Raw genomic sequence first — 20,855 nt, forward strand, 5'->3', positions numbered from 1 at the left:
AACCTCGGAATGGGGCAGTAAGTCCGCCAACCACCAAGGCATAAACGTAGTTTACGCCATGGTGGTAAAGTCACGGCCCAGGCGGTAACTTACCGCCTGGGTCGTAATGAGGCAAATGGTAATTTAAGTGGAGGGGAGAACACGTTCATTGCAATGTAAGCCCCGAAGGGAAGAGTCGAGGTGGGGTTGGGGGAGGGGGGCAATTGGGTCTGCACTCTCACGGCAACACCAGGCCTGCCCAGTGATACCCTGTTCCCATGTGGCCCATCTTAAAGTCAATGAAGCTTGTAGTGGCCCAGCAGGTGACCACATTCTCTAAAGCCTTAAAACATATCAGGTTATGTTAGGGGGAAGCAGCGTGTGGGCACCGTGCCTCAGCATAGCACCGTGCAGCATGTAGACCAATGCATAGGTCCGCTGGGTGGAGGCTGGGCATTATCATGCCTCATACACATCTCCATTGACTGTGTGAATGCGCTGGCAGGGAGCAGGAGCTTGCACCTAGATCCACTGCTCCTTCTATGCACCTTGTTGGCAAACGGACCTCTCGTTAACCAGAGAGGACGTTCTGGGAGGCTTTATTTACTATTAGTACCTGGCAAGGGACAATCAAATTGTAACATGCAACTATATCTTGGAATTGGCGATGAAGAAAGCGGGCTAGTGGAGCCCTGATTGGTCCCCTCTGTCAGGTTATGCAGCTGTATCACTGCAGAAGCAGAGGGGTGCTTTACAGGGTACTATCAACAGAGTGTGATGAGTCGCTCTTCCCTTTTGTTGATAGCCTGGATGCCATGTCAGTCCTCAGGTTAGGCAATGAGATTGCTTTATGATAGGATTCAATAGCCAGACTGTAGGAGGAGGGCACAATGAAAGGCTATTGAAGAGATCGCTCACCTACGGGTAAGGTACCCAGTGACTGAAGGAAGCGGTAGGGTGTGACCAAACCCACCCCTGAAGAAGGAGGTGGGGTCCTCCATCTCCTCTCTGGCTGAAAGCCTATTTGCCACTACCATTATTTCTCAGCTTGTGCTTTAGTGACTGCATGCATCCCGCAACCGATAACAGATAACCAATTCTGAGTGGCAGTAAGTCAGTTCATGGCCGCTGCTCCTCACCTATTGTGGAATCCAGTGACACTTTCAGAAGAGATGAGCCAATCAGAATGGACGTGCCATCCATACTGGGAGAGGAGTTTATCTATCCAATGTCATGGAGTAAAGGGATGCTCTCCACACATTGGGCCACATTATGTGGTAGGTGGCATTACAGCATGAAATCTGCCAAAATACAACCAAACTCAATTAGCGTTACCACCAATTTGTCTTGTGGATTTAACACAGTATTACAAATGGAGGAAATTCCCCATTTTTTAGATGCCATAATACTGCATGGGGATTTTTGTCAGATTGACCACTGGCAGAATTGCTGTGCGGTATATCCATACATTTCTGGAGGTAAAGTCGAGCATTTACCTCCAGCAAATAGCTGGTGGTAAATCTGCCATTTTTCCTCTGAAAATCTGCAGATTTATCGTGCAGTAATTCCACCAGTGGTAAATCCGCCAAGAATGATAATATGGCATTGCGGGAAGTGTGCCACTATCAAATCACTGCCACTTTCCTCTGCACCACCAAACTTGTAATGAGGCCCATTATCTCTTGTACGGTACTCCTCCAGACAGGTAAACCCCAAGTTAAGGGATCGCAGTGTGCGGATAGTTACCCTGGTCTGTAAGAGCTTGCTGGAACCCCTGATACTGCATGGATAAGCAGACATACAAGTGGTGCCATGCTTGTGACAGTCCCAGTTTTGAACATTGACACACATCAAAAACATTAATTTATCAGCGCTCTGGCTATGATTGCCTCAAAGAGATTGATATCTGAATCGTATTTGTATTTCCCCAGTTAATTGATGTTATTTTTGTTCCACTTCTTCAGTGTGTCATCTGTCTTTTAAGTCAACTTGCGCCTCGTCCAACTGGAATTGGGGCACTGGCCATCCATGGCCTGCATATGGCAGATTGCCACCTATTGCCTGACAGCATAGACCAAAGCTTCCCGTAACCCATGGCCTTCATCTTCCACCATCAGAACGCAGCACACCATGCCACCACGACACTGCAGTGAGGGTATCACCCATTTTTGCCGACTGCCATTTTCTCCACTTTTTTATGCTGATTTATGACCCCTCATTTCTTTTAATCCAAAAATATAGATTGTCAGATTGGGTTAAGTATATAGGAGGGGCAGTTAAGGGCGTGGACACACAGGTACAAGGGTCTGGGGAGCGGAGACAGGGGTGTGAGATAAGAGGAGGTTAAGCAAAGGGTGAGGGGGTCTCCACCAGGTTTCTGCAGTAAAAAAAAACAGTACAATCAGCAATAGGAAATCTGTGAAACCGGCATTGGGCAAAACTAATGCGCGGAATGATCATAGATCCACAGTGAGTAGCACTGATTATCAAGGGGCAGTCGGCACAGTGGGGCTCATTTTTGATATGGTGATAAACATTTTACACATTCATTATATTGATGCCCTCTTGTCATTCATTTGTATGGCAGAGATGAGCCCAGATCATAATTTACAATTCTGCCTCCCCCTTCGTCCCGCCATGGTAATATTCCTGCATGTATGCCAGCATGACCTTTAAATGCAGGTGCAGATGATGTGAATTCCAATGCCATCTCCTGCATTTGCTCCAGCATTGGAGACGGCATTTACAATGGATTCCTAGGGAGTCCGTTTGTTTTTTGCTAGTGTAAAAAAAAGCAGGCAGATTCCATCGAACCCCCAGCATTTGCTCCAGCATGAACATGTCATGCTGCTATAACTACTTGCACATTTGCAAAGCAGAGAGGGTGGACATTCCATTATGTGCCCCCTCTCTCTGTCATACAATTTATTGAACATGTGGAATAGAGTAGGAATCATGCTGAATGTTTTAACGCATGATTTTTACTCTACACCTCCAGGAACATGGTCAACGTGGGGTTCAGATTCTAAGCCCCAGAGTTCAAAGGTATGGTGTAAAGGCAAGGCATTGGCCTGCTACACTTTAATTTTACATTCCAGGGTGCTTTACCTCGATTTGAATGTTGAGAAGGAACACTAGCCAGAATTTACATTGCTGCCTCACTTTACTTCTCCTCCTATTATTGTTATTATTAGTATTATTTATTATTATTATTATCATTATTATTATTATTATTATTACTATGGTTCAAAGCCAGCATATATTTTCATACCGGTGTGAAACTAATGGATTGATGTGAAATCTGCCTTAATTTGTCAACTGCTAAGTGTAGGTGAATTTTATAGAAATTATCTGTACATGCTGCCTGCAAAGCTGAAAGGAGCACATTTTGCTACCAGACAGAATGTGACGACGGGGCGCTGCTACATTTCCATTAAGGCATAGCCAGGTGCCTGCCGCTAAATGTTCATCATTTGCACTGTAGGCTGCAAATGTAAAGACCAGAAGGTGGGATGCAAGGTGTTATGCTGCATGTTTTTCCTTGACATTTGCAAAGAGAGTAAACGCTGCCTGGCATGCTAGGCAGCATTTACTTTTCATTGTGAGCGCTACTCGTCATGCTTGCACAAATGCTTGTAAATGAGCTGTGTCATGATTGGAAGATGTAAAGCCTTACTCAAGGCTTTTACGCCTCCCAGTTATGTTATGGCTCTCATGTTAGTTAGAATGGATGAAACGTATAGAACAGACAAATACACTAAGTGGAAGCGTGCATGAGTGGAAGAACAGACGACTAGAAAGATCAAATGAGTACGGTTAGAGAATGAAGTAGTTGAGAATAATAATGCCAATGAGTATGAAGTAGTTGAAAATAATAATGCCAATTAGTATGAAGCGAAGAAAACGCAAGAGCGCATAGAACTCAGCTGGATAGTGTAAGAGGGCGAGGGCGTAGAACTATATTGAACGGACACACGTTTAGACATGGAGAAAAAAAAAAAAGATGTGCGCTGAAGATTGGATGAGCATGGAGAGCGTATATGCACGGAGAGCGGGTGAGTGGATGAGAGTGGAGAGCGGATGAGAGTGGAGAGCAGATGAGAGTGGCGAGCGGGTGAGTGTGGCGAACGGGTGAGGGTGGAGAGCGGGTGAGTGTGGCGAGCGGGTGAGTGTGGCGAGCGAGCGAGTGTGGAGAGCGGGCGAGTGTGGAGAGCGGAGGAGCGTGGAGAGAGGTAAGAGTGAACTATGTCTGATTGTGGAAAGCGCAGAAGCAAGTGTGGAGAGCGACTGAATATGGACACTGCAGAAACGTATGAAGTAGTTGAGCAGTGGAGAGCAACTGAGTGTGTAAAGCGACAGAGTCTGTAGAGCAGAGGAGTGTGTAGAGCTGAGGAGTGTGTAGAGCGGAGGAGTGTGGAGAGCGGATGAGTGTAGAGAGCGGATGAGTGTGGAGAGTGAAAAAGTGAATGTGTAGTGTGGATGAGTGTAAGGAGCGGATGTGTATGTGGAGCGAATGAGTGCTTGCTGCGAATGAATAGGGGGAGCAGACAAGTGTGTGAAGCGGGTAAATGTGTGGTGCAGATGAATGTGCGTAACAGATGATTGCATAGAGCGGACAAATACATAGAGTAGATAAGTGTGTGGAATGGATGGACATATGGAGCAGACGAGTACTATTGTCAAGCCGACTAGTAGTATGTTGTGCCGATGAGTGGGTGGACCGGATGAGCGTTGTCGTCTGAACGAGTGTCTAATCTGGACGAGTGTGTAGACTGGACGAGTGTGTAGACTGGACGAGTGTCTGGAGCGGGCGAGTGTCTGTAGCGGACGAGTGTCTAGAGCCAGCGAAGGTCTGGAACGGACAAGGGTCTAGAGCAGAGGAGTATTTGGAGCGGACGAGTGTATGAGGAGCTGACGAGTGTGTGGAACGGACGAGTGTGTGTAACGGACGAGTGGAGCGGATGAATGTACAGAACTGATGAGTATGTAGAGCCGATGAACGCATGGAGCAGATGGGTTTGTAGAGCGAACAAAATGCATAGAACGAACCTACCCTCACGGAACTGAGTGACATACATATTATGCCTTCGAATGAAAAGAACATTCGAAAAACATACATCATACCACACCCCACGCTTACTCTCTCCCTTACACCACCACTCAACTAGAACACAGAGATACTATGACACCATTCGGTATAACTGTTCTCATATCTACATTCTCCCGCTCACTCCACATCACTCTATGTAAACATTGCTGGTTTTTACACCCCCCAGCCAGGTGTTCTCCTCAGGCCTAATGCAGCCACACTCATTCTGGATAAAGCCGGCCAGAGCGAACACATACTCCTGATCTCTCAACCACCACACCTACCGCTAAGAAGCAGCTACCACTTGAACTCCGCACCAGCTGCACACATACCTGGTGCACACACGCACCTTTTAGACTCTCTCTACTCTCTATACTGACCCGAACTTTGGTTCCCAAGGGTGTTCAACCTACCAGCGCCTTCAGACCATACCAATGGTATATAAGGCGCTATATAAATGCAAAATAACATAACATAACATAACATGAACATGAGCTCCAATACGCCGGCGGCATTGACATTTTTATACCAAATGGGGAGTAAAATGAAAGAGAACATTTCAATTAGCCCGTTTTACTCTTTGCCTTTCAACTCCATTTTGCAAACATGCACAATTCTTTGTAGAAGATGAAACAACATGTAAGTGTTAATGTTGGTGGCCCCCAGCATGCAACTTACAATATGACCCACCGAGGGTGTAAGTTGCACTTACCTTTTCACTTCCATGCAAATTGTCTCCCCGGAGCAATGTTTCTCTTGTCTAACATGTCTAACCACTGACTGTACATCTTTGTTATACACTAAGGGGTTAATTTTCTATTGAAACGTAAGTTGCCCAGAGGGGGCAGGTTACGTTGGCACTTAAGTGCCAACAGGTCCCATCTAAATGATTTTCGTCATTTGCACTGTGTAGTGTAAAGAGATGCAGGAGTCCTCTTTACACTACTCGATTTGCACTCTGCAGTGCAAATGGTGTAAACACTGCCGACCATGTACGCATGGCAGGTGGTGTTTACAATCATTTCCTATGGAAACCGTCTGCTTTTTACAAAAAGCAGGCGGTTTTCATTGGAAATCATTAGTTTCACAGCAGCCTGAAGATTGCCTGCTGGCGTGAGACCAAGCTGCTTTCAGATGCAATGAAAATCCCCAGTGCGTGAATGGAGGCATCAGGACAACCCCTCAGATTGCTATGATATCCGCCTGCTTTACCTGGTTCAAAAATGTATTGGTTCAATGCAGCATGAATATGTCATGCTTGCATTAAGCCATGTGTTGTTTTGAGGTGGTGTGCGGGTGCATGGGGAACATGCTTAGTGCATTCAGTCACTCTATTTCACGGTGCCAACGTTTCTGTAAACCAGCGGCCTGGTGCCTTTACTATTCATCATCGTGATTTAAAAAAATATATACCTTTGGGATTAACAAAATAAAAACAGTGGGTGTCATTTTAATTTAAGGACTACATTGACTTCTGTGTAAAAGATCCCCTACTCATTTCAGTCGTGTAGTGTTAAGTGTAAAGCACATGTCAAACTAGCTTTACACCTTAGTATTCCACTTCTTGGTCAAAAAAGTGCAGCCGCCTGCCAAAATGATTGCAGGTGCATTTAAGGACAATCCTATTGGAGCTGCCTCCTTTATTTACCCAGTGCAAAAGTCACGTGGATTCTCTAGGACTCCCTTGTATTTCGACTTGCATGAGAAGCATGAAGGGAGGATAGCACAGGACAAAGTGCTGGTCTTGGGAGAAGTAGAGGTTTGAATTCCGGATCCGTGTTTAGAAAGCAAACTCAGGTGATGAAATAAATACAAAAATAAGTAAATATGCTGGTGGAAATTCTCCAAATGTGGTGGGCGGATTAGAAAACCGGGTGGATTTAGGAAATCTCTTCTACTTTCCAAATCCAGTGATAAGTGGGTTCCATGTATTACTATCCCGGCAAAAATATTGTCATAGAACAATATTGCCATATATTTTCAGCAATATTAAGCCATGGAACCCGTGGGGGACACCCCTCCAACACCCATAACTTTTTTATGGAGCGGGGGACACCCCTGCAACCCCTGGTCCCAATTGCCACATAAATTATCCCCACTAATAATATTGCCTATGGCCTTACTTCGCAACCATATATATGGCGATATTATTGTCGGCGATAAGATTACCTGATGCCAATAAGTGGTGGTAAAAGTGTACTGATAGTGTTACTGGCCCTTTTTCTGATTTGCTGGACTTAACAAATGTACCCCAACAGTTTCCAAAATATGAATTGCCTGATTTGTCATGACGTATACATTGCACAGAGGGCAGCATCCACGTAATGCACTGTGATCCCCTCCCACCAATATTGGACATCTGCGTTTTGGACTACAAACAATATGCGCTAAACCTGGCGGTTCCAGGTGAACACACGTGGTGCTCTTTGTGATCACCACCTGCCGTGGCTCCATTCCAGACAGAATATAGAACTCATTCCAAAGGAATCCAGCTGCTTTTTAATAGGTGCTACAAGTGGGAAGATTGTATAGAAATCCAACACAATAAAACCAGCAAAAAAATTCCATGCCGTGTTAAGGCAGGTTGGCAGATGGTGTGTAGGGGTAATGATAACACTATTCCATGCCTCAACTCCGCCTGCCAAAACAACGAAAATGACAGAGATGGTGAAACAGGGGAAAAACATGGCATACATCTTTTATGCCAGGTTTCTCCAATGGAGACTTGAAAAAGGAGGAGCTTGGTTGAGTAAATGTGCAGCACTTTGTAACTACACAATAATATTATTCGGCTGTGCTAGACATTCTGTCAACAATGTTTCCTAAGGTGCTTTCAGATGAACTAACGACATGGATAAACGATAGCATTTTCCCACAGAATCAAACGGGTTTCAGGAAAGGATCAAGTGCCCTGTACAATCCAGTATAACGATATCATCAGCATAACCCGGCCATGACCTTCTGATGCCACTGTCTTTAAGAGCATACGCTTCGGGTATGTCAAGAGCTTTTGAACAGTATGGAAGGCTGCACTGAGTCAATATAGGTCGCATATGCCGCCTGTCCCAGGAATACTCAATCAAGGACGCTAGGGTGATTAGCTTATACACCTAAGGAATTGCATTGAATGCATTATGCGAGAGCCAATGGGCTAAAAAATCAATATTGGAAAGACAAAGGTGCTAGGAACTCAAACAACGCAAGAGGTAAACGAGTTCGTTTTGCTGAATGAGGATTTTGTGAAAACTGTGTCCAGTTATAAAGATTTAGCCGTCGTTATTTGATGATCGATTTAACTGACCGGCACAATGGCTGTATATGGAGGATCAGGTCGCCAAACAACTGGTGCATTATGCAAGATTGCTGGTAAAAAAGGTGGTTGCACCACTGAAGCTGGTTTAACTAATCATCAGACAACAATCAGGTGACATGATGTATGGTGTGGAGGCGTGGAGAAGCAAACTTTGAATAGTGTTGAAGAAATTAGAAGGAAATGTGTTGAAAAAATGTTTGAGACATCCAAAATCCATGCTTTTTGAATAAGGATAGTATATGATCTGATTGGTTATTTATAATGTGCTTAATACCGAGAAGTTTCTAAACGCAGACCCAGGAGTTGAACCTGTGTTGCTCCTTGTCCTTTTTCTTTCCAAGGCGAGTACATTGCCCCTGAGCAATCCTCCTGAGACATAAAAATGTTGATTAATATAACATTATTGATGTTACTCAGGAAGATACAGGATGTGGAGCAAAATGGGCTTATCCATCAGATTGTCCTGTTTTTAATAAAGATTGAAATGCCCATGAGGATGGTTGTATGGCATGGGTTTATTGGACCTTTGACTTCTGGACAAACACTTTGGTATTATCTCCTAGCCTATTTATAATTACTAGGTACATGAATATGATAAAGACAATGTTAGATCTCATTGATATAGAACATGTACACGCTAAATTGGCAACCAAAACTAATAGTGGAGAATTTCTGTTTCATGTGAAAGTGTGTATGAAGAAACCGATGTATATTCATATGCCCATCCTGTATGTAACATTGTGCGGCAATACATGTTAAGCACATTTTATTCTGTTTTATGTTACGACATTTTAGGGACTCCGATAGGGATCCCACGCAACAAAAGGACATGTAGGTTATGTGGAGAACAAGTGCTAGAAACCATCAGACATCTTTTTACCAACTATGAGAGTCTGAGTATCATTAGGGGGTAGTATTTTATTAAATTAAATAGATGAAATTATAAGTGCTATGGGCATGTTTAATGAGTGGCAATGCTTTTTAATATAACGTATTATGGTGTAAAATGTTGTGATTATTTATTGAGGATTTTAAACAAACTTATGAGCCAATATTTATGGAGTTGCATAATTGTGTGTGATTTTATTTATGTTTTATGTGGTTTGTCCGAAGTCAATATTTGACTAGAGGTACTGAATAATAAATACAATAATAATAATGATAATAATAACACTGCTGCTACTAGTTCTGTCACTAAGAGTATTGATACTACCACCACCACTTCTAGCACTTCTTGTACTACTAATAACAATAATTGTACCAATAATCTATAAATCTATCCAGTGCGGGTATACATCACATGCTCCATTGACACATAGTACTATGGAATATAGGAATTCACACAACTCACCTGCCATGGTCTAAAGTTAGAGAGGTTGGCACACGTGTCATGGGTGAATGGCCCATGCCCGGGCACACAGGAAAGCATGTTCTTCAGTGCATGAATCACAGCGGAAACTGCATTATATATGACATAGCAAATTCTCAGGTCTGGTTCATCTTGATACTTATCTTTGAATTGTTCCAGTTTCTCATGACCAGTGCATTGGGTTGAATCTTCTGTTAACCCATTTATTATTGTAGTCAAGTTGGACTTTAGGACTGGCCACTGGCATCCAAACACCTGCTCCCAGAACCTTTTCACAAATATGTCATTGTTGGAATCAGAAGGATGAACTTTGAGGAGAAAGTCCTTGAACCCTGGAATCGTTCGATCATGGACAGTAAACCCTATGGTATCACCCATTAATTTGGCAAATTCCATGGGTGAGAACCTGCTTGTGGATGACCATCCTTCACTGGCTATCCAAACCTTACCGGTTATGTTTCGTCCGTTGAGAGCTCTTACCACAAAGATCAAATAAGGAGCAGTACAAAAGGCAATGATGACATTGACATGGGAGTTCACAACTGTCTCCACAATGGCATTGACTTTCGTGCTTGATGGAGCAATGGGGATTGATTCATGGAAAGCAACACAGACACCAGCTTTCAGGAGTTCCTTCTTCACGATCTGAGATCCCAACAGACCATAGTCATCCTCATTGGCTAGCAGACCAACCCAGGTCCATCCAAAGTGCAAAACTAGCTGGGCAAGTCCACGGGCCTGGATATCGTCGCTGGGAATGGTTCGAAAGAATGATGGATACTGGTCTTTGTTGTTTAGTAGAGGGCTTGTAGAAAAATAGCTGACCTGCAAAACCAGCGAAATTTAGAATCAGTTCCAGTTGACTCTTCATCTTCCTTAACACAAATAATATTTGTCATATGAAAGTGTACATTCCTCAAAACACATTAAACAAATGGATTCTGTCTTTTCCAAAGCATGATTCATATGAGGGATGACAGCACTCTTTCTTGTCAATGCTGTACACTTCTTTCATTTTCTTTGAAAATCACTAAGTTCCTTTATGCCCTGGTCAGGCACTTCAATGTGTTGTTTCATACCTAAGCTATCATATTTCTGTACTCCTCTCCCTTCTCCGACCAAGAAATAAAACAAAAAATAAAGGTTCTTCAGATGAACATATAGCTAATACTGTTCCTTATTGCACAAATAAGGGATCATCTATAGGTTTGTCAAGTTGGCTTCTCATAAGGCTGTGGTCTGGGAGACACCACAGAGCTTGAATACTAACACAACCGTTGACAACAGGATTTCCAGCTGACAATTGGATTCTTGACTTTTTGTTATTCCCTGTCATGGTGTTCCAATCTGAATCCATTGGGGTTTGGAAGATTTACTGCTGGAGTAAAGCCTCCTTTTTTATGGAGGGAAACCTCCAGCCATCTACTGTAACTCACCTCCACGGCCTGGCTATTGTGTTTGGATAGTAATGGTGGTCATTCCTTTACCAGACCTCACTGATGAAGCCTAATAAGGCTAACACATATCGAGGGTTGCGTGTGGCCTTGTGATGCCTTGGAAGGCTTAAGACTTATGGTTTGGTGGGTTGCCAAGTGTAATTGCCAGAGGTTAAGATACATTCTAAACTGTCCAGCCATCACCTCTTTTGTTTTGTAATTCTATTGCTGCTGTACTTGTAATGAAGCTATCTGCACCTACTTTTTTAGGAAAGATAAAGGTCTAAAGTCTAATTCAGAGGATTCAGGCTGACATTGTTCAATGCTCATACCTCCCCTCTGCACTCAAGTCTTTTACAAGCCATATAAAGCAAGATTCTTCTCTTTAATGAAAAATATATTTGATACGTTTGTGACCGTTATTTTGCATTGTTGTATGAACACACATCATTCACTCAGTTCATTGAACAAAATTCTAATCTGTCTCTTTTCAGTCCTGATTAATGTTGATTTTCATGTTTACACAGAGCGGCTAAAATGCACCCTACCTCTTGCCAAGCTAATCCATACCCTCTCTTATTAGAGACTTCTGACCTGATTCATGGAAGTGTTTTATAGTGCAATGCCATAGGAAAACGTTCTGTGAATCAGGCCCTTTATTGATGACTTAGTACCATGTTTTCAAATTTTATAAACAATCTGGACCTCCCCTCTTTTGAAAAATGGGTACATTGTTGCTGATCCGTGGAGAGCTATAGGTTAATAGCCAATATTACTTTTCTGCTGAAGATGATAGATAATTGTGTCATATGTAAACTTCAGTCTGATATTAAGGTTAATGATCTTATTGGCGATCTACTGTCAGGTCTTAGACCAGTAAAGGGTACCAATACCGATCTTCTAACTGTATAAGGTTCTACATTATAGAATAGACTTTCACTTGCCCTGAGGCAGATATTAATCTTCCAAGATTTATTTTCCTGACATGTTAATTTGGTCTTGATTAAACGGAGCACTAATGCCTTTGAGTTTGTTCAGCTTTACATTAAATCATGCCACATAACATCATATTTTTTTTTATTTGATTTTTTTTATTTTGGTTGGCTGAATGATCAACCTTTCAAAATTACAACATATTATTTATACAAATGCCAATAAAACAAATAAGAAAATAATAAAAGATTTCATCAATACATAAAATAATCATATACAGTCTTGAACATTGTTGCAGAATTCCGAGAGCATAGGCATCAAATTAGAAGACACACAGAATGAAAAAGGTGAAAAGGAGTACAATCAACTACACACATAAAACCTTCATGAGTCCACAAAGGGATGATTACCTCTCTCTTCCACCATACTCAAAATCCCATTCAGTGTCAGCTCCCAGAGCCTCTGCAATAAGTATTACATTAATTACTCTGATATTACATAACACTATGAAGACTGTTTATACCGAATAACCGTAGATAGCCTTGTCTCCGAGGCCACGATGTCTAGGTAGAGGGGTAAGACTTTTTTAGTAGACACCCATACCTCTGTTTGTTACACAATGGCCATTGATAGCATATTTAGATTGGATATGTGTGGCCTCATTACAGAAACTGTACACTGCTACTCATGCAAATTGTGCATGGTTTAAGCACTTGGGCAGAAAGTGCTCTACAAGACTTCCGAAAATTGCATGCTCTAACTATAGCCTTCAGTGTAACTGCTACACCTGTACCTGTATGGTCTCCATTTCAGGACCTCAGTCAGTACTATACACTTACTGGACATATGTTCAGATTGATGCATCCAATAACATTTCTTTTTTTGTTTTGTAACATCTTTTTATTAAACAGTTTCAGTACCAACCAGAAATAACATCTTACACCACGAAGAGGACACATATACCCACATTTGCAGTAATCGTCCCTACTGTGCCAGTCCCCTTCCCCCTATGTCCGTGGGGGAAGGCCATTATCATGGGTCATCTTTGGTTCATATGCCCTTTACAGGCCTCGAATGGTGTAACATCACGTTCCCTCTACCTGGAATACTCTTCCCCCGGCCAACCCGCCCCCATCCCACCTCCCCCCAACTTTAACTAACTTAGTAGAAGTAAACCTCTAGATCCGGAGTAGGACATTGCATAGAATGCACTTAGATGTTGTCTGGTGTATGGGAGGTGAGGCACGTGGCGTGTATGGCGCGCCGGTGTGAGCTGTCGGACCTCATGCAGGGTGGTTATATATGAGTAACAGGGGCTTGTGGATGAGCACCCGCCTGAGAAGATAAAGCGGGCAATGGAGTCTGGATTATCCCAGAGAAGCCGACCTCTTCCGAGGTCGAGTCGAAAAGGGCCCAGAACTTAAGAGCCATAGCGGTTTTGGCCGGGTTAGTTCTACTTTGAGTACTGTACTCCAGGGAGCAGATCCTGGATACGAAGACTGTCAGTTGCGTTCTTGTGGGCGGGGTTACAGCTTTCCAATGGACAATCAAGAGTTTACGTGCTGCAAACAGAACCGTGTTTAGGGGTCTACACGCGAACATGTCGGTGTGCCATTCTTTGTAGTTGACCCCTCATAACAGTTGCATCCAGGATGCGCATGCTCACCACGCTAAGCACCATGTCACAGAAGGGCGTTATCTTGGGGCATGACCAAAGCATATGGACCATGGTGCCCAGTGTTTCACAGCCTCGTCAGCATTGTGGAGAGGGATCAGGCCCATTTTGTACATTTTGGACGGTATATAATATATGCGTTGAATTATTTTAAATTGTATTTCCCTGTGTTTGAGGTTCAGGGGCATTTACGAGATGGCTGAGTAAAATGGTATGCATCCCCTGTCTCTATTGGGGTGTCTAGGTCCAGCGTCCAGGCAGCAGCTAGGGCGGAATTCCTATCCACATTGTTTGGAATGGCCAACGAATAGAAGTTCCAGAGTTGTGGATGATTGGTTGGCAGGCACTCTAGTTCTAATTTGCAATGGGCCTGTCATGATGCCTTCGTATTGCGTCGCGTTAGCTCGGCCCTTATCATGCCAAACTACAGCCAATGACCTGCGTGTAGGATGAGTGCCCCCGCAGCTTCATCAAGGGTGTTTATTTTGGGGCCATCACACAGGTCTAGGATTCGGACCTCTGCCCAATGGGTGTCCTGTGACGGAAAAATAGAAGGTATGTGATCGAGTGCCAGTAGGCCTTTTACCGACATCCATGTGGGTGCCGCGTTGGTGTCAATACCTTGCTGGGCTCTGAGCTTATGCCACTGGGCTAATGTCAGTCCCACTACAGGATGTGATCTAAGCTTTCGTGGCAGTTTCGTTGGGGGCATGGCCAGAGCCTCTAGTGGGGAGAGGGGGCCCAATAATCCCAGCTCCATCGCCCTCCAGCTGGAACCGTCTTTAGAATTCAGCCAGCGTTTGGCCCAGCATATCTGGGCAGCCATGTAGTAGCTCCGCCAGGATGGCATGGCGAGGGCACCAACTTGTTTGGACGTGGTAAGGATGCCCTCACAAATGCACACTTTCTTATTCCCCCATATGTACTTCGAGACTGCTGCCTCAACCATTTCATTCATCTTCTGGCTGCGGGCACACAGTATTATCATCGCCAGGTAAATGAGTTTGGGCATTGTGTTCATTTTGACTGCATTGATTCTGCCGGTCATGGATAGCGGTAGAGCATGCCATTAGGTGAGATCGGCACGGATTTGCTCCACAGGCGTGGATAGTTGAGATCTCTGAGGTCCTCAACCTGAGCACTGACGTTGACCCCCAGATACTTGATATGACCTGTTTGCAACCTAAAGGCCACCACTCCCTCCAGGTCCCAGGGAATGTCCCAGGGAATGTCCGGCCCCAGTGGTAAGATCTCGGATTTGGCCCAGTTGGCCCTATACCCTGCCATATTGCTGCAGCAGGTGTCTCACTCTAGGGAGGGATGTGTGGGTGTCCCCTATGTATATGAGGAGGTTGTCGGCATAGAGGGAGACCCGGTGTTCCGTCCCGCCTCTCCACAATCCCCGCCACTGGGGATCCGTCCACAAAATCTCTGCTAATGGCACGATGGATAGAGCGTACAGGGGGGGTGATAAAGGGCGCCCTTGGCACGTACCAAAGTGTAGGGCAAAAGGGGAAGATGTGCGGCCATTAGTATTTACCATCGCTTTGGGTTCGGTATATAGTAAGCGAATCAGGACAATTAGGGAAGGGGGAAGGCCATATCCTGCGAGGGCTAGAAACATAAAGTCCCACTGGACCTTATAAAAGCCTTCTCTGCGTCAAGGGAGTCCTCTTGCCCCGGTTACTCCGCGACGATTTGCAGAAGGTGACAGACATTTTACCCTGGGTGGTGGTGTCTTATAAAACCTGTCTGGTCTTCCCTAATTATGTTTGACAATTAGGCTTCCAACTTTTGGGCCAGACTTTTTGAGAGGACCTTAGCGTCAGAGTTTTTTTGGGAAATGGGCCTATAAGATCCGCATTCATCAGTGGGCCTCCCTTTTTTGTGGAATACTATGATGTTAGCGGTCATCATTGACCTAGGCAGGCGACCAATTCCCTTTGCCTCTGCAAACAACTCTTGTAGTCTTGGGGCGACTTTTGCTAATGTGTCCTTGTATAGATCTATTAGGATCCCATCTGGGCCTGAGGCCTTACCCAGATTTAGCACGTGAATTGCCCATCTAATATCCACCTCAGCTAGAGGGGTGTTTAAAGCGTCGCATTGCGCCTGCGTGATTTTGGGTAGTTTAATGGTCCTCAAGAAATCCTGCATCGCTTGCGATGGGGGTGCCTCCGGCGTGGCGTACAAGTGAGCGTAGAACTCTGTGAATATACGATTAATGGCCTCATCCCCTACCAGTAGATTCCCTTCCCCATCCTTTATGGAAGTGATGGCCGCATCCGCCTGTCTCTGTTTTAGAGTAAGTGACATAAGGCGCAGGGGTCTGGCATTTTCCATGTAGAATTTTTGGGACCAGCTGGAGTACGATTTTTGGGCTTTGGTGGTTTCGACCTCTTTAATTTCTGTCCGTATTTTGCAGAGCTTTAGGGGGGTAAGCTGGTCAGGTGCCTTTTCATGTTGTTTCTCTAGGGCTAGCAGGGTGTGGGCTTCTTGTGAATGCCTTAAATGCGTCCCAGCAAGAGTGTGCGGTGTATCAGGGAGTAAGGTTGGAGTCCCAGAACAAGCCCATGTCCCCTTTGATGTGTTCGAGAAAATCAGGGTATACCAGAGCCCTCAGGTTGAGTTGTCAGCTTGGGGGCCTGTGTGGGATGTCCGGTAGTGACAGCCTCACTTTGACAGGTGCATGGTCAGAGAGGTTGGAAGGGAGTATGGAACATTCATCTAGGGAATGTATTAGTGTGCACGGGGCTAGCCAATAATCTATCCAAGAATAGCTCTGGTGTCTACAGGAGTAGAAAGTAAAGTCTTTATCCTGGCCGTGTTTGGATCTCCACACGTCCAACAAGCCGAGATCCATGAGGAGGGACGTGAGAACCATTAACTTCTTTGGCCTTCCGCTGGGGAGCTGCGTCAAGATGAGTCTGTCGAGGTCCGGATCTAGTGTAACATGTAAGTCTCTGCCTATCACTGTGAGGCGCTCCTCATGATTGGTGCACACGCGGCAAAGTTATGTGTGAAAAAGGCAGGAGTGTCCGTCATCGGGGCATAGAGGTTAATGAGGGTGATTGGGTGATGGTGAATAATCCCTACACTAGAACATACCTACCCTCCCCGTCCGCAATCTTGGTTTGTATTATGAGGGGCACTCGTCTGTAAACCAGGAGGGATACTCCTCTTTTACCTGTGCAGGGGGCATGTGCCACTGCCCCCACCCATCCCCGTTCCAGTATCCTCGATTCCCCCTCATTCAGGTGTGTTTCCTGGAGGAATATTATGTCCCCATTGAGGTCCCTAAGGTGATTCAGGGCGTGCAGCGCTTAATGGTGTGACCCAGTCCCTGCACATTTAGAGTAATCAGTGTGGGCCTGGCCATCTCACTGTCATAGTGGGCTCTTATCAGTCATCACAGATGTGAGGGAGGGCTTATTGACCTCCCTCCACCCCATATCGTGTTGGGATTGTGTGACGTGAATGCAATGTATCTGAACCTGTATACCGGATCTGAGGTGTGGAATAAACATTGTAAACCATTAACTATAATTGAGAGAAACGTCTCCCATGAAACATTGGACGAGTAGTTTCCACATCCAATTCTAGGCCATGAAGCCAGAGTGTCCGTGGGGGCGAACAAGCAAGTCCGCACCCATTTCTATTCATAACGAATAGCCCTCTACTGGAAGCCAATAGACTCGTGAGGCAGTCGGCATGCCTGGGCCTGGCATCAGGATCAATGCCTCTGTTGTCGATGGTGGGGGCCTGGTTGATTGGCATCCGCCGTCCTCACTGTTCGCCAGTCCCAGAGTAGAGGGATCCGTCAGTAACGTGCGTGTGGGGGGGGGGTGATAGCCAGGGGGCTGCTATGTCCGGGCAGGCACGCCATCTTTCCACTCACTGTGATTGTAGGCGAGTCCCCTCGGGGATCTACGGAGCAGATGAGAATGCTGGTAGGATGAGTGAAGCAGTAGACATGTTGGTGGCACCCAGGCACTTGTGCTTGATAGCGATCACCCGTGCAAGCACTCTGGACCTTCAAGTTAATAACCGTCGTCCTTTGCCTTTGGTTCTCGAGTCGGTTCCCTGAGTCTCTGAATCGGCCCCTTTAGGCCCGACCCTTTTTACTTCATCTGTACCTGTTCCGCTGAGGGCAGGATTCGAATGTTGGTGCCGCTTGAGATGCTTGGGCCCTCAGTTCCGCTTCATGTGGAAAGTCTGTGGAGACCAGATTTTGGCACTGCAGAAATCGCGAGGCGTCCTCGGGGTCGTCATATGAATGCCATTGGCGGTCTATTTGGACGCACCATACTGCTGGGAATTTCAGGTAATGTCTTAATTCATGGCCCCTTAGTGCCCAGTCATTGAAGAGTCTGATGGGGGCCCCTTCAATGTTTATTTGACCACAGTCTGGTGTGCCCTCAGTATCGCTGCTCGTTATCGGTCCTTCTCTCAGCTTGAATTGTGAGCCGTGCCTTGACACCTTGGAGATCTCGCTTTATGTCCTGACCGGTGTGTTGGTCTTTTGGGTGCGCTGACCGATGAGCTTCATTTCAGCAAGTATCGCTTGGAGTTGCGCAGGGACATCCATGTTGAATTTGTTGTTGAGTCTGATAGAGCGCCTGGGCTGTGGATACTGCTGCCGCTGACTTTACCTGGGAAACATGCTGATTATGTGAATTCGTTTTTAGCATAGCACTCTTAGCCGCTCGTGCTTCAGTCGGCGAGCTGCGGTTAATGTAGACCTGAAGGGGCTGTATGACCTCACTCTCACGGGCGTGGCCCAGCTCCTAGTCTGCTTGTAGACGGCAAGCTCCTCTTCAGGATTCCCAGCCTGATGGGTCACCTCTGTCCGATTTCCAGGTGTTGTCTTCTTTCCAGAGGTTATCGGGTGGGGAGCTAGTATCTTGGTAGGTAGTGGTCATTGGGTCTGCCACTTGTTGAGCTGCCACACGGTGTGAGACACACCCATGGAGCGACATCTCAGTCGGATCTGCTGCGATTGCCCCTGCGGTGGGATCTCCCTCGCCAAAGTCACAGGTGCCAAAGAGGAGGCCTGCCCCAGCTCCACTATCTGTGCTTCTTCTGGATACCGGGTTGCTTAGGGCCCCCAAAGCCGAGTGTAGTATCTCTGTATTGTTATCAGAGCAGGGGTTACCCAGGGTGCTGCAAGCATGCGGTGCAAGCGTCCATAAGCCCCAGACTCAGTCCTGGGGAAGTGTCTGCAGTCAATATTGCAGTTTGTTACTGCCGCTGGGTAGCACAGCCACAATGCACTCCTACTGGAGACCCAGATCCTGTGTACGAGCGATGGCGGAAGAGAGAGCCCACTGTGGTCCTGTGGAGTATTACGGCCGCGGTAGCACACGCCGAGCGATTGGTGTCTTCTGAGGATTGGGGCAGGCACCAGCTTAGTGTCGGGGAGTGGGCTGGACCAGTACGTTGTCTCATGGCCAGAGGGAGAGGCTGCCGTCCACAGGCGTTAAAGAGGACTGGAGAGGCAGTTTTCAGTGCTGTGGGCTCCCTGGGTGCTCGTTGTTAATAGTTATTCGTACCTGCGGCCTCCAGAGGCATTGTGGCATGTCCCAGGGGACCCTTTGGTAGAGAGACGCCACCTCGTTGATTTCACTCTGGTGGCTCGGTGGTTCGCAGTCCCTGGTTGTTGCACCAGGCCGAGTGACAGCAGCCCGGGGGCAGGGTGGGCTGCAACGCGTCCCCTCCCGAGCAGGAGCGCGTATGGGTTTGCGGGCTCCACTCTCTCCTGTGCCAGAGGACGGGGGGACACATCTTAGCCGGCGAGTGCTCCGGCCTCTCATGGGGTACCTCCACCGCCAGGTGCCCGGCCTCCCCCCTCCTCTCCTTAGGTCCTTGCTGGTGCGCCCTTGGTGCCGTCCTGCCTGGAGGGCTTTCCCAGGTCTGTGCCGGTGCTCCCTTGGTGGCTCTTGGATGTAAGGGAGCCACCTCCGGTCGATGGCCGCTAGCCGGACGGCGTGTCACGCGGCCCTCAGGGGGCCTGACAAGCGAGGCAGCCTTCCGGGGCCTCTCTCCTCTTCACCGGCACCTCATGGCCAGCCGAGCTTCCGCTGCTAATATGGAGGTAAGCGGTGTGCGGGAGTGGGCAGAGCGCCCTGTAGTCGGTTCGTGTTACGCCAGCCTTGGCAGTGCTGAGCGTGGGGGCGGGAGTGTTCCAGCACTGGTCCTGGGCCCAGAGTCTCACACGCTGGAGGCCTCACTCATCATGAAAGCGGCCAAAATTTCTCACATATATTGCCAGGTTGATCCCGGTTCACTGGGGTGCATTTTCTGGTATCCCCCAGGGGTTAGAGAGGAATACATCTGAGAGCGATGGTGGGCCCACATGGAGCTTCACACCACTGCGGCCATCTCGCTCGGGTTCTCGAGCATCCCCCACATCTAGTAACATTTCTAATACGCGTTTAGACCTACTCTGAGCACCCATGTTGAGATACAGTTTAAAGGCACTATACAAATCTATTAATTCATCAATTATCCAAAACTTTAAATCATGGCATTTTTAAGTCAACGCCCTTCCCAAGCCTCACCTGTGGATATCTGTGAAGTCCTAAAAGTCTGGCAATAGAAATGGACACAGTGGAACTGGACTCCCCAATTACTGCTGCCAGTGTTGACGGGTTCTCAGATTGGTAATTCGGGATGGAGCTCTCCCGTCCTGTCATCATCCACAGGATGCCCTCAATTGCTTTCCTTGATGACAAACATGTGTCATAGATCACAAACCCCAAGGTGGTGTTGGGAAGGAAGGCCAGGTCTCTGTTAATTTTATTGATAGCATACGCCATGGCTTGAACCCAACCATAGGTTGTGACACTGAATCTGAAAAGAGATTAAAAAAGGGAAGGGGTATAAAACACAATTATATGTTTCTCCACCTACATCTCACATCTAGGAAAATCTGTGGAACCCATTTGCTAGGACCGATTACAATGGTTTCAGATTGTTAGCCTTGTAAAAATAACCATTCAGTCGACACACTGTCAGTGAATAGTGTGCTCTGGCATTTTTGAAGTGTTTTCTTTATGCTG

General features: G+C 46.2%; 1 protein-coding gene across 1 annotated transcript in view; it reads right to left on the reverse strand.

Moving 5' to 3' along the window:
- LOC138470555 (extracellular calcium-sensing receptor-like) overlaps window positions 1-20,612 on the reverse strand; it is a 152,090-nt gene extending 131,478 nt beyond the window's left edge. Inside the window, exons 1-2 of the mRNA XM_069609036.1 lie at window positions 20,355-20,612; window positions 9,733-10,575 (exon numbers count right to left, since the gene is read on the reverse strand). Of these exons, the coding sequence (XP_069465137.1) occupies window positions 9,733-10,575; window positions 20,355-20,612 (1,101 nt within the window). The remainder of the gene's footprint in view (window positions 1-9,732; window positions 10,576-20,354) is intronic.
- Window positions 20,613-20,855: the final 243 nt, after the last annotated feature.

This window comes from Ambystoma mexicanum, chromosome 1p, assembly GCF_040938575.1.
Source record: "Ambystoma mexicanum isolate Mex_15411 chromosome 1p, UKY_AmexF1_1, whole genome shotgun sequence".
In the NCBI taxonomy this organism is placed as follows: domain Eukaryota; kingdom Metazoa; phylum Chordata; class Amphibia; order Caudata; family Ambystomatidae; genus Ambystoma; species Ambystoma mexicanum.